The following is a 25690-nucleotide window of genomic DNA, read 5'->3' on the forward strand; positions in this document are numbered from 1 at the left end:
GCAGAAGGGCAAAAATAAATCTGTTCACGCTGAAAACGGTACTAGATGCTTCCAAATTATACTAGGGCCACTACTGCTCCAGGGGTATAGCAGCAAATTAGATTTTATTTCTACGTTTTTACTCTTCAGTTACTATTCCAGAGTTTCAGAAAAGTGTAAGTTCAGTTGAATTCATTCCTAAACCCCATCAAAAAGCAATACATATACAACAGTGAACACAAAATGTTGCCTCTGCCCGTAAAGTTTTACCTACCCTGGTAACAGCTGTTCAAGATAGAATTACTGAATCTTTGAATGATAATTCAAACTGCTCTTCAAAAAAATGGTTATTAATGGTCACACCGCACAAGAGATCAAGTAAGAGTTCAGTAATGCAGCAACACTCGCAGGAGTTGCGTATCCACAACTGGGGTTTTTAATTGGATGAAGCTCTTAAATAATCATCAGCCTCATTTTTGCATGTCTTGAAAGTGGTGTAAAATGGTGCACAACAATACAGCTGACAGTTTTAGAAGAGAAAGTATTAGCATTCTTTACATTAGGAAGGTTTCCAATACTGCTGCAATTCTTTTCCTCACATCTTCAATTAAATTACCTTGACTATACAGGAGATGCACATTCAAAGTAGTATTAGATGTAGTCTTTGTGAGCTCAATAGAATTTCCCTTTGCTTGCAGACTTTCAGTGTAATCCCATTTGTCAGCTTCCATCTTTAAGAAGAAAACACTTCAGCTTTCAGACCAAGGACATTATTCTTTCTTCTTTTTTTCATATCACTCCAGTGCATTCACATCTTGCAAGTACATAACTCGACTTTTAGTAGTAAAATTTAGGGATCAGTAGTCAGAGCACTCTGACCTACCATGCTCTTGTTACCAATTATATCTAACAATAATCACTTCACAACTTTGAACAACTCCAGAAGTTTGCAATGAATTGTTCTGGCAGCACAATGTAAGTTTAGCATTAATTTTTTCTACTTCATAATGATTTTGGTGACTCCTCCTCAAGCATTTCTCTCATCAGTGCCGCATTTGGCTTGATAGCCTACGGAATGCAACCTGTGGGGTTTTTTAATTGTTCTTTCTCTACTGTATTTTGCAAACAAACTGGAATTAATAGGCATCAAGTGTATAAGCCATTTAACTCAAACTAGCCTTCATGTTTTTGAATTTGAACACCTGACACTGCTTCTGCTTTACAGGTTCTTCCTGAACAATGCACTTCAGAAATACTTTGAAAGATGCCATCATCTCATTGAGCACATTTTCAAATTTTATTTGCAACTATCAGAATTACAAAGAGTATAACAATGTAAATTTGCATTTTAAGTGACAACCCTTCCTAAGAAACAAGGTCACAAATTAATGTGCAACTATTCTGGCTTCGGGCAGTTTTCATAGGATACAATTTTTCCTCCACGATAACGTCACGTTTTATAGCATTGCATGTTTATAGTTCAGTATATAGGAACAGAAATACGTCAGTTCCTACTTGCAGAACTCATATGTATTTCTGAAATATAGAAACAAAACTTCTAATTAACCACTTCCATTTGTCTTCTTGAGAGGAAGAAAAGGAAGAATCCATCCACGGTTTTCGTTGAGTCATGCAATACACTAACAGCCCTGATTCTCTCCTCCCTGACCTTATTCTCTAATTGACTTGTTCTTCTTTTTTTTAAAAAAAAAAATCAGTAGTAGAGATAGAATCACTGTCTTATTTACAGCCCTGCAGGAGACTGAGGTAAAAAAACTCAGAGATGCACACTGTTACAAATGCAAACAGCCATCAAATTGTCCAGTTTATTGATGGTAATTCAAAATTGATACAAAACATGCCCTCTTTGCATGTTGTATTTTACCCTTAAAATGCCTCCGACAGCATCATGTATATTCACTGTCTAGAATATACTTTAGCTTTCAGCATGAACTCTTCATAAAGGTATTACACAAAAGCCATCAATTTACATAACATGGTCCCAAAATTGCTTCCAGATATCTTGTTTATCAAAAGACTCAGATCTTCTGCTGATCTGATGAAATAAAGGCTTAAAAATGTTTTAAGCCATTAATAAGTATCCTACAGCAGAGTCAAGAAAGTTTGATTTCCATTATAATCTTGGGCATAAAAAGGCAACAGTCCTAAAAAAAGCAGCCCTCCAGAATGTATGGAATGTGGCAATGGGTATGATGCCAATTTGTAATGATCTAGATGAGTAAAACAGATTGTTAAAGCTATGATGATGTGAGTGAGCAGTATCACAGCAAAATATTTAATGAATACCACAAAACCAATCAAGATTGAAAGTTGAGCAGATGTTGTTTCAGAGATTTGTAATGTCAAATATACCAAAACTTTTCCTAAAAGAAATTTCTAATGCAGAAAAATTTATTTAATGTTTACTCCTAGCTAACAGTACCTTTTTTTTTAAATTGGACCCTAAACTGATCAGACAATACATAGCCCACACTTTTGGACATTTATAATAAAAAAGCTTTTATTTTTCAATTGAAACAAATGCACCATCCTGCACTTGAAGGCTATAATGAGCCATAAGCATATTCCAAGGTGTATCAATGGCAACAGATTTGTTTCACCTCCACTGAGAAGTTATATAATGCACTCTTAATCTGTAAAGAATAATTAAACTCAGCCTTCTCAAAGCTTCTGTACTGCATTTCTTGATTATTGTACAGTTCCACTATCAGACCAAGAGTTTGCAGTGTGTGCAGATATTGTAGTCAATCAATAGTATAGTTTAATCATCATCATCCTCCTCTTCCTCTTCCTCCTCAAAACTGTCTTCAAAGCCCTCACTGTCTTCCTGGTCCTCATCACCTTCTATTGCTGTATCCCATTGTGGATGATTTTCTGGCACTGGTTTTGCTTCATGAACTTCCAGCTAAAATTAGATAAAAAAAGAAAAAGGGGGAAAGTGTATTACAGACAGTACACACCAATTTGGGAAAACAAAAGACACACCACATGAAACTGACAGTTGAAAAAAGCCTCAAAACAAAAACAACCCTCCTAAAAACCAAAACAAATCCAACAACTACTTCCAGACAAAAAACATGCCAGATTTTTCTCACTAGCTGCACGTATCTAGGACTAAAGGCAGGGAAATGGCATGGCAGACCTCAAGGTATAAAGCCAAAACCAACCATACTGCAGAGATCAAATTATGAGAAAACGTGTGTTAGAATACACAAGCACAGGAAAGCATCACAAAATGTAGCCTCATGTAATCCATCCCAAAATTGTCATTATTGGCATCACACAGAAACTGCGTCTAAGTCCGTCCTTGCCACTGCTTTAAAATTAAGACAGCATTAATTCTTAAAGGTAACAGGACTTTTTAGGTCATACAAGGTAGCATTCAATACAACACAAAAGTACAACACGACTAAACGTTACCTTCAGTGGTTTAACCTGGTCCAGTCCCATATAAGAATCCGATCTTAAATAAACCATATACTGATAGTTTCCAGGTTTGCCTGGTGCTGGGAACTTCAGCTCTACCTACAAAACCAGAATGCATGCTGTAAGTGCTTTCAAGTGACACATTAAAACTAGTAACTGAGTACTGTAATGGGCAATAAATACTACTATAGAATAATATTTTATTTCCTTAAAGACTTTTATTTTCTTACAAGTCACACTTCTTTGAAAATCTCTACATAATATATACCTACAGAAGAGACAGAATACCCAAGTACAGTACCTTCCATGAAAGCTGAATAATTTAATTGTATTTTTCCTGAATCAGATCAAAGTAACTCCACATTAAATACCCAATTTCACCCTGTTGTATGCTTCCTAAATCTCAAAAACTCAAACATGTTAGACTTATATCCTCAGACCATTTGTTTTAACTGTTACTTGAAATTTAACATGAAGTAGTTTCAAAAACCAAAATACATCAAAGAATACTGCCAAAGGTCGCAGTCTCAGAAGTGTTCATATGAACTGATGTTAATTAATTTGTCACAGCCTCAGCTCTACAGAAGAAAATTATTTCTCACATCTGAATAGCTTTAAGAATGATCATTGTGTATGAATACTGTTTTTTCATAGCTTTTGATATAAGGCGGAACCCCACACATCCTGCAAAGAAACTTGAAAGTTGTCTTCAATTATTTTTTCTTTATCCATCATCAATTTTCACAGTTAAAAGGTTGTTATCTACTTTTATTAAGAGAGTAAAATTTGTTTTCCATCTCGAGATAAGTATGAAAGTATTAACATCTAAACATATTTGCATAACATAACACACTTCAGTAAAGTTTCATAATACCCCAAAAGAAAATTCAAGTACTTTACCTCTTCTTTATCTTTTAGTGTACAAACATGATATGGCATACATATTAGCATCTGCTCCTTACGATCTGCAATATATAGCCACCACCATTCTTGTTTTTCCTTTCATAAAAAACAAAACAAAACAAAACACAAAACAGGATTACTGAAGTCATAAAATCCTGTCCCAGGTAATTACATTTCAATGGTCCTTAGAATAGAGGCAGAAAGGAGGTGGTTGGAGGGGGTCCTGGGGGAGGATCTGTCATTGTTTTGTTGGCTTTGTTTTTTAATTTTTAAACCCTTGGATGGATATGAATAACATATAGTATATACTGCATGCTGAAAACAAACAGGTTATCACAAGTAACTGCTGGTCTCCAAAAGATTCATTCTGTATACTCAGCCTAAGCTATCATGTGAGACACAAAATCGTTCTGAAAAATTGTGGCCAGGGTGGATTAATAAGCAACTTCATGCAACATAATACCACCTTAGTTCCTTCAACAGAAAGCCAGTGTGGATAAAAAAAGTCAGCATATAAAGCAAGGTATGCCAAAACACAGCTAAAGTTACTAGAGTTACTGTGTTCCCAGTAAACAGCCTTTCTCCAGGAAAGCAATTTTTGTCCCACTTCTGTCCCCCTCCAGAAAGTGGGATTCTGCTGAAAGTTGAAACTCGGACCTACTGAGATTTCACTTCAAGGAAGTATGAACCGCAGGCAATGTTGATATTAATGAAGGACATCCAACAACTGCTGCCTACCACAGAGCTTTCCAAATAGCTACCGGTCTCAAAGGTCTTGCCACTGCAGGCACTTGAGCAGATTTCCTAAACTAAATGAAATTAAATGAGTGCAGCCCTTCACAAAGGACAGCAACACTGTGCAAAAAATAATTTATCGCTCAGCTGGAATCAGATTAAGATTATGGTGCAGTTCAGCAGCAGACAAACATTCTCAAATGGGAAAGACTGTAGCTCATCAACTGCTCTTCATTTAACCAGTACTTTTTGGTTAACCATCTGGCGCACACACATTTTTAGGCAAAATCCTCTTTAAAAGAAGCTGAAAACTTTCTATTGCAAAGAAGTTTAGTACTGCAAAACAAGTTTCCGTTCCTTCACCTCCTGAAGTCTTTTCTTAAAATTGAGGTCAGGGGACTTCTTTGTATTTATGTATTTTAATAGATAGGCAATAGTCTTAATCATAGAATCAGAGAATCATTAGGTTGGAAAAGACCTTTGAGATCATCAGCTCTAACTGTACCTGTCTACTACTAAATCATGTCCCCAAGCACCTCATCTACCCACCTTTTAAGCACCTCCCTGGGCAGCCGGTTCCAGTGCTTGATAACCCCTTCTGTGAAGAAATTTTTCCTAATGTCCAATCTAAACTTCCCCTGACGCAGCTTATGGCCACTCCCTCTTGTCCTACCACTTGGAGGAAGAGACCAATAGCCACCTCTATGCAACCTCCTTCTAGGTAGCTGTGGAGAGCAATAAGGTCTCCCCTCACCCTCCTCTTTTCCAGGCTAAAGCACCACAGCTTTAGCTGTGCACAGCACAGCTGAGCACTCAGCTGCTCCTCATAAGACAGTATTCAAGGCGTGGCCTCACCAGGACAGAGTACAGGGGGAGAATCACTTCCCTGGTCCTGCTGGCCACGCCATTTCTGATACAAGCCAAAATGCTACTGGCTTTCTTAGCCACCTGGGCACACTGTTGGCTCACGTTCAGTCAGTTGTTGACCAACATCCCCAGGTCTTTCTCCACTGAGCAGCTTTCCAGCCAGCCTTTCCCGAGCCTGCAGCATTGCATGGGTTTTTTGCAGGACCCTGCACTTGGTCTCGTTAAACCTCATACCACTGGCCTCAGCCCATCAATCCAGACTGTTCAGTTCCCTCAGTACAGCCTCCCTACCCTCCAGCAGATCAACACTTCCTCCCAGCGTAGTGTTTCCAAATTTTACTATTAACAGCACAGCCTTACCCTTAGGGAAAAACTCTACACCTTTTAGATAGCCCAAATGTCAGACTGACCATAAAAAAGGACCTGCATTTGTATCAATACATTATTTGTTATTACCAAACACTGTGCTGACTTACATTGGATATGTTCCCATCACTACCAATGGCAAGAAGTTCTTTTAGAACAAAGATCAAAAATGTCAACTGGATTTTCACTAAAAAAATGCTAGAAATAACAGATGGGGGGCAGGAAGAAATACCTCAACAAGTGATATACAATGATTTAATGCTCAAAGGAATCTACAGAGTAAACTCTTCGGAAGTAAAGCTCCCAACTCCAAAGTACCACTGCTTTTTTATAGAAAGGACAACTCTGCAGAAGTGCCATTTTCCTCTCTTATTGGGTGGAATTTAAAGTTTATGCCTGTGAGAATCTGGCAAGCTAACAGGCAAGTGGGCAAAATGCCCTTTAACAGATGGGTGCAAGGTTTGGCTTGCCAGGGAACCAGTATGTTCATGAAATTCGAACACCAGGGCCAGTTTCTACCTAAAAATGTCAGAACTACAATCTGTGCACTTTCTGGATCCATGGATGCAGGAGCAGAAGATAATTATTTAGGAACCTGCATAGATTAAAGATGCATCTCTGGCAGAGTAATTGACTGCATCAAAACTTAGATGGAACAGTGTTAAGGCTGCTTCTTGAGAGCAAGCATATTGGGCTCAGCTACACTCAAATACCCATAAGCTCTGGAAACAGAAATTTGTATAACTATAACACTTCACACCTAACTCCGCATTCCTGAACCGGCCATAACAACAATACAAGTCATAGCCTAAATCACGGATGAAAAACACAACGAGGGAGTAAGTACAGGTTCTGTTCTTCAGGCACTGCAATTCAACTACCTGAACAAACTCCAACTGCAGCTACAGCACTGAGTACAGTTACATTCAACCTTCAGGGTAACAGCGAAGAGAGGTTGGAAAATTTATAACTGCAGTACCATGAGATAACATGTCTGTATCTTTCAAGTTTAAGCATTCAGTTCAGCCCTAAATTTTTTTTTAGCATAGTACTTCATTTAGGTTTTATCATTAAATCCATCAGCAGCTTGGTGACATACAGCTGAAGCTTGAGCAGCTTTGTACAGAGTTAAGAGAAGTCTTCAAAGAAACCCTTAGTGCAGAAAAAGAGAAATATGAATAGTTAGTGGCCCTGTGGCACTGGGCATAGCATATACTCACTGTTTGAGCTTAGACTGATGACCAAAGCCCAGCTGCCAGTACAGCAAGGAGGTATTAAGACCCTGCTGCCTATTAGACATGATCTAAGGCAGCCAGAGAGCAGAATGCCAGTACATCTTTGTTATGCTGGTGTACTGCTGGAAGCTGCATGAGAGACAGGAGAGTGCCTAACACCATCAGGAAAATACAGCATTAAGATCAGCTTTTACAAAACTAAATATCATGAAGCCACACAACTCTAAGCTATGACCTTCAGGAAAACAATTTCTTTGGTATATTTGTATATCTTGTCTGGCTCCTTAGCAACCAGTTTTGCTTCCCACATTTTGCTTTCTAATGATGACAGAATTCAGTAAAAAACAGCAGGAACAGTATGATCACAAGCACAGGGACAGCAGAGTATGCTTTGCACACGCAGACTGTCAGGATACAGACAAAGAGCCCTGGGGACTGAAAAGAAGTAGGAAAGTATACAGTGTCTTTTTCTCATGTTTTCCTGTTCCTCCTCATCTCAATTGCCTCTTTTAAATCACAAGCAGAAGCCTTGCAACCCCTCCCTGTTACTGAAAAGAGCACAACAGGAGAGAAGAGATCCTAGATTAGCTCCCTAGTCAGGCTGCAGGGAAGCAAAGGAAACCATCTGAAGCACTGGCCTGGAAAGAGTGTCCAAATACTCCCTCATCCTGATTCCAAGTCTGGTTGCCGCCCAAAGCTTATTTGCTCAGAACACAAAATGTATGCTTTTAAAAATCCCATCTTTCTCAAAGTTTCACTGTGATAATGGCTGTTCAGACATCTACCAAGTGGTTAGCTGTTTCTGTAACAACTGATACACCAGAAAATACTTTCAATGCCAAAGGCTGCTGAAGAGACATCTCAGCCTATTATACTGAGTCACCATTCAAATACATCTCGTTCGGACACCCATCACACCCAATCTTGTATTTTTGAGCTGTATAGGAACGACTGTTCCATGATTGGCTTCCAGACTACATTGTGGTAGAAAGACTGCTTTGCCAACCCTCTCCATCTTCCACAGCTGCATGCTGTCTTGCCACTACACTGTTCCATTGAGATTTGAAGTCAGGCACTAAGCCAAAATGATCTGCTGAATCAAATGACCCCTAGACTCTCGTCATTACTGTTAACACAGGAGAGACCTCCTCCTCCACATCCAGGCACTTGCAGCCAGATAAAGAGCAAATACTCTACCCTTAACTCTAATACAGAGCGACTGCTGTGCTTCATATTCCATAGCACAAGAGAGAAGAAAATTACCATAACTTAGATCCCTATATATCTGAAACACTTCATTCTGAATCCATACATAGCAGATCAGAAGAAAAGGCAAGCATTATTGCCATCAAAAAGAAACTGTAAATTCCATACAGGTTTGCAAGTCTCTGGGAACTGGATAGAAAGAACAACACATTAAGAATTTTTGGGAAAGTATCTGAAGGAGTTTAAGAGGATTTTATAAATTGAGGCTTTAAAATTAAGATTAGTAACTTTAAGTATTAGACACTTTAATTAGCCCAGTATTCACTGTAAAAATACGAAAAAAGTAATTCGTAGTATATTCTCATGTTTCACAACTTCAATGCTTTCTACTACTAACCTCAGGGAAAAAAAGACTGTAAACAGGATGTGTTATCTTCGACTTCGTTTCAAGAAGGGCTCGCTCCTTCCTCTGTATACTTTGCTGTAATTCTTGCCATTCCTGTTAAAGAAGAGTTTAAAGAGTAACTGTGCATTAGGCATCTTTTGCATTAAAAAAACCCATGGAAATGATACATGTGACAAGTTCTTGCGCTACACTACACATTATAAAATAGAAATGTAAGTACTTAGAGATTAAGTTATACAGTATGATTAAAAGCAAAATAAAAAAAAATCAAGCAACAGGAAAACCAAAGAGAATATTCATGTAAATATTAAAAAAAAAAAACCCAAAACCCCCGAAACTCAGACCTGCAAGGCTTGCACACTTTCCTTAAATCTTTCCCTGAAGTTAAAAACGACATGAGAAAAAACAGCCTACATTTTCTGTCTATGCTGCAAAGACCCTCCACTGCACTCTCTAAAACAAACTCACTCTTACGCCAGAACGAGGTCTGAAAACCTCTGGAGAACTGATATTACTCCTTCATCCTAGTGTTGCCTAGCCTGAGGGGATGCTAGAGGATTAAAATGCATTTTCTCTCAACCCCAGAGGCAACATTACCCTTCAAGAAAAAGTAAGGCTTACAGCTTCATCATCTTTGTTTTGCTTCTCATCTTGTTCTCTGTCAGAGTCTCTGTCACTTCCATCATCTTTTTCACTTTGAGAGTCTCTGTTTGTTTCTTCTTCTTCAGATTCACTTCCTTTATCTGAGACCTCTTCCTCCTCTTCCTTCGCAGCTACTTCCTTAAAACAAAAAAAAGAAAACCTCTAACTTAGTTTCTCTGCATTACTGTAGTACACAGCATTCACAGCACCTGTCTTAAGGTCATCGGCCTTTCCTTGTGTTACAGAGTACGTCTACAGTGAAGATTAATCCTTTTCACCTCGTGTGCCAAGAGGAGCAAGGAAGCAATCTTCCTTCTCCATATGGCATCTGCAACATGAACAGAAAATAGGATTTATTTCTGGGGTCGCTTTTCAAAGTTGTAAAGAAAAAAAAAAGAAAGTACCTAAAACATAGTCCGTGAGGTGGAGAAAACACCACGCAGTGGGAGCATAAAGGAACTAATGCTACTTAAATTACCAGAAGATATGCTTTGCAAAAGCACAGAATGAAACGTAACAGACAAAAACCCCATCAGAAGTGATAAGCTGAACAAAATACTAAAACATCAATGAATGTATCAGTTACCCCATTAGCTTGCTTTTGCTTCTGCTGCTTTGGTGGCTGCAATGAAGGTGGCACAGGTTTCTTTTTCAATGGCTTCTTTTTCTTTGATTTTGAAGCTTTCTTGGTTCCTTTATTCTTTTGCTGCCATCCTTTGCTCTTAACTTTGCTGGCATCTCCTTGCTGTAGGAAAGTAGTATTTGAAATATTTATTCTGTTCATTAAATTTAAGGCATACACCGTACTTTAGCATTTTAAGCTGAGAACCAAAGTTAGAAAGCATAGCTCGAGACACTTCAGTAGGTGTCTCTGAAAAAGTGCTTGAGAAGCACACAATTAGCCATTCCAGATCTGAAAGAACGTTCTCTTTAGCTAGCTAGCTAGGAATGTTCATTTTTCCACTTACCCCATCTTCTGCTGGTTGCTCTTCCGCTGCACATATAGACTGTTCCTTTTCAAACACTTCCTGTTTAGAGAAAGATGTGAAAACTATTAACACCACTGTTCTGTACCAAAAGAGCAAATTATTATTTTATATTTGTACTTAAACTAAATCACCTAAATCAGGTCTGAGGGTTTTACTCATGGCAAGTTCTTTTATCGGTGACAAACAATGCAGGATTAACAGATCAAAATTAAACACTTTTTTGAACATTTGGTCTAGGATTTTTCCATCAGTACCATTATAAAGAATCTCAGTAACATGTAATCTTGTTCTAAAGAATCTACTTGTTTTATAAAGCACGGAAATCCTGCATGACAAAAAGCAAGCGGCAGTAAAACAAATTCTGTTGCAGCTGCCAGAGCATTAAAAACTTCAACAGCTGCACTGCTACTCAGGGACACAGGACAACAAATCAAACCAGAAATATGAAGCGTTAAGACAAAACACAATGTTAGTATTCTGTAGCCCAGAACTCCTCTATGCAAATAGAATACTTCTGTGCATTTCTTCACATGGCATTAAGTATCAGTCATAATGAGCTTATATAAAAATGGTAAGTAAGAGATGTCACAAGAAAAAAGGCTAGCTGGAGTTCTTAGGTCATGTATTTCAATCCCAGGCTGCCCAGTGGCGTTCACATACAAAATGTTAAATGATTTTTCTATTTGTCAGATATTTTAATTAGTTTCCAAGTACAGTTCACAATCTAATTCTCAGTTTCCTTCATTTTTAAGGTCCATAATAGCAATACACTTGTACTTTCTACCTACTGCATCCTCAGTTATCATTGAGATGATGCATTCTGAAATTCCATAGCATGAACATGCTACTTGCATAGATATAGGCTGCTTAATGCTGAACTGGCTTCAGTGGCTACTCTGATCCTTACTGTTACGCTCATGCTTTGTATGTATGCCTTAATTTGGAGGCATAACTCAAGACCTTCCATTTACTTAGATAATTATCTGAATGCTACAGATGCAAAAGGAGACACTGGAGTAGGCTTTCTTCAGTAGCAGTACTTCTTATGGCTTTATGCTAAAAAATAAGCACGTCAGAAGTTTAACGACTAGGGTGTGATAGTATTTTGGTTACGCCACATTGCCATCTATTCAGCAGTCCACTTTCTTCATGTGGCACTCATATCTTCTTTATATTATCTATGTTCTGCATGCTGCTGGCCCAAGTTCCTTTCATAAAAGTGTCTAAAACACTCAAGAGATCTGTAACATTCTGAGCCCACATAAAGTGAAATCAAACACCATACTAGAGACTTGAGTAAATACTTGATTCTAGTTCAAGAATTAAGTTTCTGAATGTCTCTTTTCCTGTTATTTACAAACCTCAGGGCAGTATCATTTGCCATATTCTTTTACTGTTCCCTAGACAACTGCAACAGGTCAGACTGAACTTCGTTTCTGAAAGAGAAACTTTTCCTGGAATCATACCAAAACCAGAGAGGATAGGATTAAGAACACAAGTTCTCTATTTCAAATCTTCATTTTGCAGTTATATTTATGAAACACTGTCAGCTTGCAAAGAAGCAATGCCTGTTTGTTAGCATATGCTTGCAGTTACCCTGAAAAAACAAGTAGTTTTGATACTTACTGCCATGGTCTGTCTTGTAAGCGTGACCAGAACAGTGACAAGAGAACCTACTGTAATATTGTTGCTGTCTTCATCATCCAAAACTAGTGTAAAAAGAAAAACAATGCATCCATTAAACTTCTTTAAAGTCCTTTTTCAAACAAACATCTTTTTCTGTTATGTCTAAATATAAGCATACAAATTCCAGATTTTTTAAGAAAAAATAATTTCAAAATATTCAGCACATCACTTACAACCTCAACTATACTATCAAGATGAAGGCTGGTAAATCAGCATACTACAACATTGAGTTTGAAATTTTAATTGCATGAAAGTTAGAAAATTCTAAATTATAGCTAATGTGGGAACAATAATTGTAATATTGTGCATTATATATGAAAGCATAAAACTTTAGAAACATGAAATACCACACATGATTAAAGAGACACTATTATATTTGTTCTGGGAATCATAACTTTAATTTTCTTGACTTTCATATGATTAACAACTCAATGTCAATGCCACATTAGCAATCATGCATTTAATTCTTTCTTAAGTAGAACGCAAAAGAAAATAAAAGAGCGGCAATGATTATTTTAACTAAAACAAACATAAAACCCACAGGAAAGCCACTAAGGAGTTTATACCCCCAGTCTATGAACAGGGGAACACTCCAGATTGGAGAGGAACAGTTACATCCCACTGCAGAAATTTTTATTCCCCCACCCTCTCCAAGAAAGCAGTTTTACTATTCACTAGTTGTACATGTATTATTTAATCTAACACTAATGCTGAGCTAAACAGAAAAGCATATTCATTGTTTAATCCTCTATATCACATCCAAGTACAGCTGTGGGACAAGTGAAGACTACAGGCAGAAAAGGGTTGCATGCCAAAATATGGGAAGATACTCCAAGACTGAAGTTTAAGTAGATTAACAAGAATGTGTACAAGAATGTATCAAGTAATCCCATGCCACAATACGATAAAGACTTTGTTTTAAAAAAACACTAACGTTTAGAAATACCAAGCCTAAAAGACATTTGCTTTCTTAGCAGATATTTCGATTAAAATTTGGCTTCTCTGAGCGCTATGCATAAGCCAAACTACAAATTAGGCCACCTGAACAAAACATCACATTTCGAATTTGATCATTACAACATAAATTAGAAACAAGTATTAAAACAACCTTTCAAATATCTCACATCTACTAGCACTGATCTTCGACAAAGGAAAGGCAACCACAGAACCAATTCACTTTCTCCTGAAAGGCTACCTAACAGGAACCGCTTAACAATCCACCTCATCTTCAGAGAGGAAGAGCATTATACGTTCATTGAAAACAGTGTACAGAAAAAGGTAGCTAATCATAGCACGGACGAACTCTGCCAGATATAAAAACTACACAAGGATTATCACAAAGGAACCCATGAATATTAAGTCATCAGGGTCTACAAGTCAATCACAAAGGACTCCCAATGCTGCAGTTAGCTGCACATAAATTCTGGAATAAGCACAGCTTTAAGATACCTAATAAAAGTGGTATTTCAACAAGAATTCTACATTGCTCTACGTTATTAAATCAACAGATGAAATATCAGATAAGCTCCTGTAGGAGAAACTACTGCTGGCTTGGGAATCTGAAATGTTTCAATGTACTTTATCACTTCAGACTCAGGTCTCATGTACAAGAGCTCACCACTCAAAATACTACGTAATTTCCAGGCCACATAAATAGAGTGAGTTGTGTTTCAGCATCCTCCAAAATTTACTGCCAACAGACTATCAAAATGTCAGAAGAGCAACATAATACAGAACAAAAGGACCTCCCACTCACCTTGTGATTTTATGTCCATAGTGACATATGGAAAGCTGCCAAGGACAGCCATAACTTCGTCATATTTCTTATCTTCTAGGAAGTGCAATAAATTGCGACGATCAGAGCCTTTCAAACTCACCAAATCCTGAATACTTTTGATTTTATACTGAATTAAAAAAAAAAAAAACCAGAAAAAAGGAAGTTGCATGGTAGCAAAGAATACAGCCCACAAATAAACTCTTGATAACGCATCAATTGTGTCCCCATGTTACTAATAAATATAAACCATTTCGTTTTTTCTTATTAAAAAACCCCTATACTTTAGGTAACTAGAAGGCATAGAAAACAAACCTACTAAACAGCACTGCTTTGAATATTGGTGCGCTCCTTCATATGTCACACCTTAGAAACTGGACACATTTCTTGTAAAACTTTTTTAAGCCTGCTTTTCCAGAAAGCCTAGCCAAGAAATCCTACTAATTAGGTAATTTATATAGAGCACTTCAGAGCTTTAAGATTTATGTTAACAGGCACAAGTATGAGTTTGCTGAAGCTCTCTTCTCATACTGGACGGCAAACAAATCTAAAACCATTCATTTTCAGATTTGCAGAGCAGAATTAGAAGGATAACACGAACTCAGTTCTGTTTAAACACTCCATCACTTCATGATTATATACGTATTTTCTTAAAAAAAACTTCATGAGTCAACTTCATGCATCCAGGTAGATTGATCATACCTCCAGTCTAGATAACTACTTTTGAAGAACTCAATGCACGGGAATCCTGTACAAACAAGCCTAATAAATCAGTCTCTTCTTTCAAGAGAAGGACAGGTGAGATTACAAGATAGCCAAACTCTTGATTTTTCTCCACTTAGTTACACTGCACATGTCAAAAACTACATCTAAAATTGTGCACTTTTTAATGTTCCCTGTAGTTTAGGCCTGGATTAAGGAAAATAAGTGTTTGATGATACCTATAAGAAAATTATTCTTACATCATCAGAAGGAAAAGACTACTTGACTATTGATGAACAAACAGCTTCAAAGGGCATTAAAAAAACCACAATATTTAACAATTCTTTATTATCACATTAACAGAGAAGCATTTGAACATCACCTGTCGTTAAAGCTATACAATACCTCCATTAAGCAAAAAAAGTATTTAAGATTGATCCAAATAAGACTATGAAAAAAAGTCATCAGCTTCTACTAGAAGATAACTGCTTGTTTCTAACCAGGCATTCCTACAAGACGTACTACAGTCAAACAAACAAGCAGGTCTGAATAGAGAGACAGTCAGTGAAAAAGAGTGAAGAGAGACATGCAGGTATTCAGACAAGACTAGTCTTTTTTGTCCTTAAATTTTACAAATACCAACGCTTATCCAAGTACAAGTACACAGCTACGGCTTTTTAAAGCACCCTCTTTCACATATAAAGGATAACAAAATCTGAAATACTTCCCATAGTAGGTGCTTTCTTTTTTCTTTTTATGAACTCCTGTGCTACCTGCCAAATCTATTTTCTATCAAACTTTGTTCACAAAGGCTAGGGGCAATGGGTGTAAAGTGGAAATGGGCAGATTTAAACCAATCATAAGGAGAAGTTTCTTCACGATGAGGGTGGTGAGGTACTGGAACAGCAAAGCTGTGGCTGCCCCATCCCTGGAGATGTTCAAGGCCAGGCTGGATGGGCCTTTGGGCAGCCTGATCTAGTGGGATGCCCCTGCCCATGGCACGGGGGTTGGAAATAGATGATCTTTAAGGTCCCTTCCAACTCAAACTATTCTACAATTCTAAGAAACTAGATTAAGAATGTTGTAAAGCAAAACAAGCTAAAAAAATGCCAGTAGGATATTCCAGCTATATTCTGGAAATAATGTGATATTAAATCAGAGGTAGTACTCTGTAATAAGAAGGAAACTGGTTTTTCCGTTTGTGAGGTCAATGTAGACTGATCTTTTACGTTCATCTCTTGAGATGGACTTTAAAGAAACACAGATCTAGGAAGCAATGCACTGAATTCCTGAAAAAATAAACATAGGCAAATAGGTAAAAGTAGTAACAGAAAATGTTTGAAGACATTATCAAGTATAATTCATAGTTGTATACCTTTTTATGATTGGAGACCCGCCTAAGGTTGTCCTCTTCAATGTGAGGCAGCTGCAAAAGGGGAGACTTGAACTGCTGAAGTCCCTGGACAGTCATCTGAGAAAGCTTCATGCAATTTTCCAAAGATCCCAAAGATGGAGCACGGAACTCCCTTTCTTGGGGAGAATGAAAGACAACATCTTTTTTAATTTTTTCTTCTTACACTTTTACAATGTACTCATGTTAAAGACTACAGAAAAAAATTGGTTTTAGTCAAGCCAAAGGAAGAAGCATCTTAATGTCCAGCACCATTACTCTTTTTACTCTCATTGCAGTCACAAGGCTCAGCAGAAATTTTCTTCCCTATACTTAAGCTATCACAGCTGAACACTAAGAAAGGGAAAGACTTCCATATAACACTGTCTCAGGGAACAACAGCACAATGTATCTATGAAATTATCATAGACAAAACCCACCAACACTTAAGTTTTAAAAGGAAAAAAAGCAGCATTAAAACCAACTTGTTCTAATACTTCTTACTTTTTTCTGATAACTTTTATTTGTAGATAAGTAACATTTAGCTCTACTTTGTAAGGATATCATTAAATATAATTTCAGGAGACAATCTTCAACAAAATACATTAAGATTTTCATCATTAGACATGAATATAAAACCTATTACATGCAAGGAAAAAAACCTAGGTATAATTGAAACAACGTGAATCATATTCTGTTAGAAGGCAATAAGAATAGCTGTAAAAATATCGAAGGCATAGCTTTTATAACTATACTTACAGGTTAAAAGGTGTGCCTAAGCAAGCTTCTATTTGACTCTTCTTTTAGAAAGTCCCTGTAATTCCTTAAATGTTTTAAAGTACAAAGATGCATACACTCTGTATAATTAAAATGATTGAAAGAGAAGGAAAAAGTCTTAACCAGAACAAAGAAGGAAAATAATTTACTACATCATGTCTGCATAGAAATGAAAAAGCAAAGCAGACAGGTTTCCACATACTGCTATTTAACTTTGTTAGACGACCGTCCACTCATAAATAAGACTTCTCAAAACTCTGATCTGATCAGAAAACTAATTTCAGAATTCTCCTGCAGCTCAAGAGCTGCTTCAAGCCCACAACTGGCTATGTGCAGGTTTCTCTCTATATATACGTCACTGTAAAACAGAAAAAACCCTAGATTCTTTTCAGAGAGTCAAGAGGCATTTAAGCAACTTAATTTGTTTTCTGAACTCATATGTGGCAAATGAAAGAACCGTAGGAAATTTTAAACATGCATTACATAAAGCACCTGTAATTTATGATGTCAGTCATTTTACTTAAGAATCAGCATGTGTATTTTCCCTAAACTTTAAAACCTTTCCTCAGGTAAAAAAAAAAAAAAAATCAACCTTCCATTACATTAATTGTTACAGATATATTCTGCATATAAACACCTAAGTATGAACACAAATATCTGTATGAGTGCATACACAAACATACTCACATCTGGATACAAATACGAGCACTTGGTGTGGAAGTATTTGGCTGGTATCAGTACATTTGGGACGCTACAACAGGGGCACAGAGGCACCTTTCAACAGATGAACTGGAATGTCAGAGGGAACATGCCCATTCTGCTAGGACTTGCCACACTGCCAAGGCAGTTTAGAGATGCAGATAAATTAAGGTTTACTTGCACCCAAGTGAGAAGACAGGCACGCTATAACCAGCACCAGACCAAAAGGGTACTAAAGTATAACCTGAATGTTTAAGTGCCAATAGCCATGTATTTTGATAAAAAGCAAGTTTAACTTAAAACATTTTACAGAGGAAACATGAAAAAGGAATAGATCTGGAAAAAAAAACAACCAAAAACAACAAAAAACCCAACATGTTTGGCATCTTCAATATGTTTTTTCCTCTCTTAACACCAGTACCTCACTCCAAATTTATAAGCATCTACGATAGCATGTTAAAATGCACCTGAAAGATCACTCAGTCACGTCTGCTCCACCTGCTCCTCTCCCCTCAAAATGCTTGTTTCTTCAGACTACAAATATAATCAGCTGTCAAATCAAATTACAGGACTTTTTTTTAATCCAGTATATTGAACAGTGTAAAGACCATACACAATGCAAAAAGAATATATGAATGCAACTATTCAGAGACACATACGGATAAGTAACAAGAACATAGCCTCTACCCTTCAAAACAGGAAAACGAAAAAATAAAAATTAAAAAAAAAAAAAGTAGCAGGAAGACTAATCTCCCAAGTAAATAGTGGAAAATTTACTTTCCATCTTATCTACCCTCTACTTCCCTTGTAATGTTTTTGGCTACTGCTAAGGAAAGTCACAGGATTTTTTACATTAAAAACCCCCACACTACAAACCAAATAAAAGAATCCTAAATATTCTCCAAGAAGCTAGCTTTTGCAGGAAATTCACCTACAGCTTTGAGACCACAGAGCACTAGTCAGAGTGGAAATTCTTCTCTTTCTTAAAGCATTGACTTATCATCCATTTGACAGTAGAAAAATATTTTAACAATGCTGGAGAACATTATTTTTGTTTCCTGAAAATAACACAGGACTTAATATTCCCCAAGAGTGGATCCAAGGACACTATAGCTTTTAACAACACCCAACAGCCCCTGCCATAAAATGAATACCATTATATCACATACTTAGACAGCTTCTGCTTGTCAAAGTGCACAAGCCAAGATGACTTTTAATCTAAGGTCAAAAAGTCACCCAAAACAGAGTCACATTCAGAAAGTACTGGTCAACAGCTCAATGTCCAGCTGGAGATCCGTGACAAGCAGTATCCGTGAGGGATCCATATTGGGACCTTTGCCATTTCATATTTTCATCAATGATCTAGACAGTGAGAGTGAGTGCACCCTCAGCAAGTTTGCAGATGACACCAAGCTGAGTGGTGCAGTTGCCACAACGGAAGGACGAGATGTCATCCAGACAGACCTGGACAAGCTGGAGAAGTGGGTGTGTATGAACTTCATGAGGTTCAACAAGGCCAAGCGCAAGGTCCAACAGCTGGGTTGGGGAAATCTGTGGTTTTAATACAGGATGAGGGATGATGTGATTGAGAGCAACCCTGTTGAGGACTTGGGGGTGCTGATTAATGAGAGGCTTGACATGAGCCAGCAATGTGTGCTCACAGCCCAGAGGCCAACCGTATCCTGGGCTGCATCAAAAGAAGCATGGCCAGCAGGTCAAGGGAGCAGATTCTCCCCCTCTGTTCTGCTCTTTTGAAACCCCACCTGGAGTATTGTGTTCAATTCCGGAATCCTCAAGATAAGAAGGATACGGAACTGTTGGAACGGGTCCAGAGAAGGGCCACAAAGATGATCAGAAGGCTGGAGAAACTCTGCTGTGAGGACAGGCTGAGTTAGGGTTGTTCACTCTGGAGAAAAAAAGGCTCCAAAGAGACCTTATAGTGACCTTCCAGTACCTGAAGGGGGCCTACAAGAAAGCTGAAGAGGGACTTTTTACAAGAGCATGTAGTGATAGGACAAGAGGGGAATGGCTTTAAATTGGAAGGGAAGAGATTTAGATTAGACTTTAGGAAGAAATTCTTCACAATGAGTGTGGTGAGGCACTAGCGCAGGTTGCCAGGGAGGTTGTGGTTGCCCCTCTCTGAAAGTGTTCCAGGCCAGGCTGGATGGGGCCTTAAGCAACCCAATCTAGTGGGAGGTGTCCCAGCCCATGACAGGGGGGTTGGAACTGTATGATCTTTAAGGTCCTGTCCAACGCAAACCATTCTACGACATTAAAGTAGTTAACAACAAATTTAAATGTAAGTCATAGTTGCTTGGGAAGGAATGGTAAAAACATGGGTCAAAGCACAACCTCTGCATTACACTGCAGCTTCCAACCTGGAAGACACATACTTTGACTGGAGAGATGAACTGATGCTCCAGTAACCACCTCAGACAAGTTAGGCACATTCCATGTTTTTGGCCAAAACAACTTACTTGGCAGGGCAGTTAATTATGATACTTAAGGATGACCTCAAAGGAGCCACCAAGATAACTGATCAGCAGCAGATCTAAACTACCAGTTATTATCACAAAATAATGGATGCAATCAAGGGATGCCATGGAGTAAAATGTACTTTCAAAGATGTAATAAGAAAGTCTCTCAGACTATGCAGAAATCAGGGGAAAAGAATACATTCAACCTAAAGGTTGCTCAGTTGCCATATTCTCCATCAGGCTGGAAAGCAGCTTAGCAGTAACTGAAAACTGACTGGACTGAAATGAAAATAGTATCAATTTTGGTTTTATGAAAGCAAACTAGAACTGTTTCTTGCACATAAATCCAAATAAATCTAAACTCATATGCAAAGAATAATAGATCTGTTAAAAATTAAGAAGTTACCACAATTAAGTGATCTTTATGCCAAATCCACACTCATTCTTTCATGGCAGACTGTTTCTAATGTGCTTTGGTAAGAAAAGCAGTGTCTGTGGCTTTTATAGGGATACATAAACAGCCTGAGGGATCACTTTTTTCTGTCTGGGGAGGCAAGATGTTTGTCCCTATGAACAGTTCAGACAGCAGAACTTCAAAAATACCATTCTGCAATGTGCTGTTCTTACTCCTTCTCAGTCTTTCTTGCATCTCCTTCAAGAACAGCTGATCCTGGACCAATAGTTGAATGCAGTATGGACTTTCTTAAAACTAACTAGGAAAAATTAGTGCCAAGCTTCTGAAGATTTATCTAAAGTGCTTTTCTTCAAAAGACTTGATTACAAAGTATGCATAAATGGTTACAGATATTTTTAAGCTGATAATAATAATTCAGGATACTTGAAAGACAAATGAATGAAGCACAAAATGAGACCCCTCATCCCACCATCAATTTAGGTTTCACAATAAGTTTGTCCCCAAAATATTTCTTTAGATAATATTAATGTAAATCATTATCTTTGTATTTTCACAGATCAGAACTGCTGAACATCTATGGACAATTATGGCATGCAATAATTTTACAAACCATGTCAAGCTGATTTAAGTGAAAAACAGAGCTAAACCCAGAAACATCTATAGTTAAGTTTTAAGCTATGGTAAGATAGCAAATACACAAGCTTAAGCAAAATAGTCTCAAAAATTTCATTATCTAACTAATTTTACGCATACCTTAAACCAAACATAATTATACCTCTCCGATTTCCAGTTGTTTCCCAACAACAGTCAGCAGGCAGCAAAATTCTCTACACGTACCGTCACCAAAAATAGCATCAACATTTTAAATTTGCCAAATAAGGAGCAAGAATTGTGATTTTGCTTCAGATCAAAGACCAGAATTCTGAAACAGTTTACCTCCAAGTCCTCAAATTCATTCATTTAAAAACAACAAAACGCATCCCCACACACACATTTCCAAAAACACCTACTTAGCTGTTTCATGAAATAAAATACTGAACTACTAAACTAAGTTTTACAGCACATCTTTGCAACTTTGTTACAGTGTTAGTCTGGAGAATATCCAGGAAAAACAAAGCACATCCACAGCTAAGCTCTAAATATGATACCCATCAATAAATATAAGTTAATGCTAGGTGACAATTACTTCTACAATGAAAAATACGGCTACTGTTTACTTCCAGGTTTCATGTTCTACCCCCAGCAGGCACAGAGCAGTAAATGTGGTTTAAAAAGAGAACTAGAAATATACTTAATCAATACTTATTTCTAAATTAGAACACATGCCAAGATGCAACATCCTTACCTTTCCATGTCTCCCCTCATGTACTTTTTTGTTACAGAACACAATATCCTGCAATAGCACTGGGAAAGATTTTCCCCAAAAACCATTCTCATTAGAAGGATATCAATGCTTGTTAAGAGTTTTGGACTTTTAAGGATCAACCAATAAGTATTATTATATATAATATATTATATATTGCTTATACATATATATATATAAGCAAACAAAATAGTCACCAATTTGGCATTAAAAATGCCTTGTCCATGTTTGCTGCAATAAAGGATTGAGATCCAAGTCTTTGCTTTTTTACACTACAAGCAACCATTTTCAGCATAATTGCTTTTCTTACGGAAAAAATAAAAAGCTTAAATATTACATTCCAATTAAATCGTAATTTCTATGGCAATTATGGCAAAGCACCTGCATCTGCAAGCTAAAAAAAACCCTACATAGCAGGCTAAATGGCATAGGATCCTGAAACAGAAGTATGAGCAACAAAGAAATAATCCAAAAAACAAGTGACGCAACAGGAGAGGAAGAACTGTAAGAGTGCAAATTAAAAGACGGATGAACACAAGGTTTAATTGGTCTTATACTAGCTGCTTTGCTATGGAAAATGAATCACATCTTTAAAAAAAGGTTTTCAACTGCATTTAAGAAGAAGCTTAATTGCAAAAATTACAAGCTGAACACACATACTCAAGATTTCAGAGTAGGGCTTGGCAGTGGTTTTTCAATCCTCAAAATGGAGAACTCATTATGCCAAAAAGTAACAGTGCATTCAGGCATTTTTTAAATATCACAGGTTAAGTTTCCAACAAGAACCAAGGACTTTATGCAGTACTGCCATGAAGAATCATACTTACTAGTTTCAATGATACAGGGGTTTTTTCTTACCTTCGCGGCTTCGAGCCATTATTATTAGTTGGCAGATCACATTAATCATTTCTTGAAGTAGTGCAGGACTCTTTTTCAGAATAAACTGCTGATCTGCAAGACATAACTGGCTGCAATTATGTTGCACTTCTATTATGAAAAAAATGTGGCAGTTTACATGAACTGGACATTTTAGTGCTGTTTTCATTTCTATTTATTCTTCTACTATTAAAAATACCAATTTATTATCATTGGCACATTCATCTGTAACATTCCCTAAGAAAACAGGAAAGAGCAAGTGCTAAAAGGGAGGGCAAGTTTTCTGTACCAGACAATCGGATTCCACTCCAAACAAAGAAGTACTTATTAGATCCATCTAACAAAACCAGGATGGCACAGACAATTTACCAGTCTTATTAGAATAGCATGATTTTTTTAGGTAATCACAAGTTTTAAACAAAGGATTTTTATTTGAAGTGAAACACCAGTTCTGGGAAAAAAATTTGCAGAGTACTAAGGATTTTTTGAATTCAGATCTGTGAAGCTGTAAGTACAAACAGTAACTAAGCAGCAAGGAAGAGTGGAGATTTTTAGCAACTATTTAAAACTGATCATTTTTCTTTTGAAAGAAACTGGAAAATTTGAACCAACGCATCTTCACTAATTTGTTGCTCGGTTGTTTTTTTAATTTGCATTAAAACAACTCAAGCTTGCTGGTCAGCCAAAGAAACTGTAAGTTTCACAGCTGAAACCAAAGAACTGCATTTAGAAACACATCAGTTTGTATATTTACAAGAATAAAAATTGCAAAACAGAAACTGAAGCTCATATGTAACTGATATTTTAAAGTTCTAATCTTGTCATCTTTGCTTCACTTACTGGGCTAAAAAACTCAAAAAATGAAAACTCACGGAAATGTTAGAGAGCAGTATTATGCTTAGCTTGGATTTCGCTACTTTGCAAAACAAATGTAAAAATACTTAACTTTTTATTTCTTTTCGTAAGAGAATAAAAAGTAAGTCACATTTGCAGCCAAAAAGCATTATAAAGGAGGATATCAGTATTACAAGGCTGTTAAGAGAATGAGTAAATGCTAAGTAAGTGTACTTAATTTTTTCAACCCTAGTAAGTCTTTAAGTATACTGCATAGAGATTACTGAGCAGAGATCCATGCAACTCTTTAACAGACAAGAATGAGTACTGTAGCACACACCACACTGCCTTGTTTCCAACAATACCTAATTAGGGGAGAAGCCATTACCTTCTTCAAGGACCTCAGGAACTTTCATCCTGGCAAGATGACTCAAGAGCAGAACTCTGGCTTTCAGGCTGTAAGGGCAGGTGAGTGGAGGCTCATTCTTCTTTAAATTTATGCCACCGATTTCTCTGATTAGCTAAAATAAAATAGTTAAACACAAACAGGTATTTTGGTGCTGGAGAAAAAGAAATGCAGAAGGAGAACAGTTTACAAGAGAAAAGTTACATTCCCAAAAGGAAGCCTTCACACAACATTCCAAGGAAAATTTAGAGACAAACACAAGCCAGTTTTATTCATAACCCAGCTCAAAAAAGTCAAAGAAAGTCTTTGTTTCAATGTGGGAATGAGGGGGAAAGTAAAGATTTGTGCACAAGAAACTTGCCTTGGATAACACTGAGCAAACTTGTATTGATAGATAAATATTTTAAAAATCTGATTTTATTGCCAAGGTTTACCAGATTCAACCACATTTCTAAGGTATTTACATAAAACTCAATATGCAATAGCAACATCATCACCTTGAGACCCTTCACCCATCTAAGACCCAGCCAAATTTCTCAGAAATGGTTTCACATATCACCCACAGGAAGGAGGGTTATAAGCCTGAACACCCTGGTAGGCTGAAGATCAAGTATTTTAACTTATTTATAAAAAGCATCAACTTGAATAAAAGCATGGTGTTCTTTGTTCAGGACAACCATCCTAGATCCTGACTAGACCGAGATGCACAGTTCAAACAGGTCTCTAATCTGAATTTGATGAAGACCCTGGAGGGAGATGCTGCAAAGCAGAATAACAGAAGCTCATCATCTATAAGAATCAATACACAGTCCAGAAGCTTCACTTTTTAGGTCAACAAGTCATCTGAGGAGAGACTAAGAAATCTCCAGCCACAAAAGGAAGTTAGGATACCAACAGGAAGGCTACATTGACTTTTGACCAGTCTTTCCCTATGCCTGAAAAAAGATCTTACAACAAGAGGTTTCTTATAAGCACATCCTGCTATAATACCAGACCATTCAATAAGAAAACTTCCATTGAAAATATCAATATTGGGTTTATGATGAAACAGTCAAAAATGTGAACAATGATTATGGCCTCAAAAGCAGGAGACACTACCAAATTATTAGCAATACCCTTTGTATTGATGCTTCAGACTTGTACTGCCTTATATTCAGAAAAAAAAAAAAACACGGATGAGTGATTACTGAAGAAATGGAATAAAATCCAGTAGTATAAAATAAAAGGTGATGCACTTGTATACTAACAAGAACTGCAGCTTGAAGATGGGAGTTGTTAACTGGAAGACAGAGGTATATAGGACAACAGAAATCCAGAAAATGTAGCGATCCCACACTAGTTGTATTAAACCACTATATGAAACTGTTGCGGAAAAAAAGTACACTGAGAGTTATTCCCTGCAGGAATAATAGTGCCATTGACTAAGGCACTGCCAAAAACTAACAAGGAGTACTGTGGACAATTCTGAGCAGATAAAATAGAAAATAATATAAAATCTAGAAAGCATCAACTAACA

General features: G+C 37.2%; 1 protein-coding gene across 1 annotated transcript in view; it reads right to left on the reverse strand.

Moving 5' to 3' along the window:
* Positions 1-2473: 2473 nt before the first annotated feature.
* SEC63 (SEC63 homolog, protein translocation regulator) overlaps positions 2474-25690 on the reverse strand; it is a 56894-nt gene continuing 33677 nt past the window's right edge. The window contains exons 10-21 of the mRNA XM_069851691.1: positions 24157-24289; positions 22917-23009; positions 16313-16467; positions 14218-14365; positions 12402-12484; positions 10755-10814; positions 10373-10531; positions 9766-9924; positions 9136-9237; positions 4327-4425; positions 3421-3525; positions 2474-2905 (exon numbers count right to left, since the gene is read on the reverse strand). Coding sequence (XP_069707792.1) covers positions 2762-2905; positions 3421-3525; positions 4327-4425; positions 9136-9237; positions 9766-9924; positions 10373-10531; positions 10755-10814; positions 12402-12484; positions 14218-14365; positions 16313-16467; positions 22917-23009; positions 24157-24289 — 1440 coding nt within the window. The 3' untranslated portion in view covers positions 2474-2761. The remainder of the gene's footprint in view (positions 2906-3420; positions 3526-4326; positions 4426-9135; positions 9238-9765; positions 9925-10372; positions 10532-10754; positions 10815-12401; positions 12485-14217; positions 14366-16312; positions 16468-22916; positions 23010-24156; positions 24290-25690) is intronic.

Source organism: Phaenicophaeus curvirostris, chromosome 2 (genome assembly GCF_032191515.1).
Source record: "Phaenicophaeus curvirostris isolate KB17595 chromosome 2, BPBGC_Pcur_1.0, whole genome shotgun sequence".
Lineage (NCBI taxonomy): Eukaryota > Metazoa > Chordata > Aves > Cuculiformes > Cuculidae > Phaenicophaeus > Phaenicophaeus curvirostris.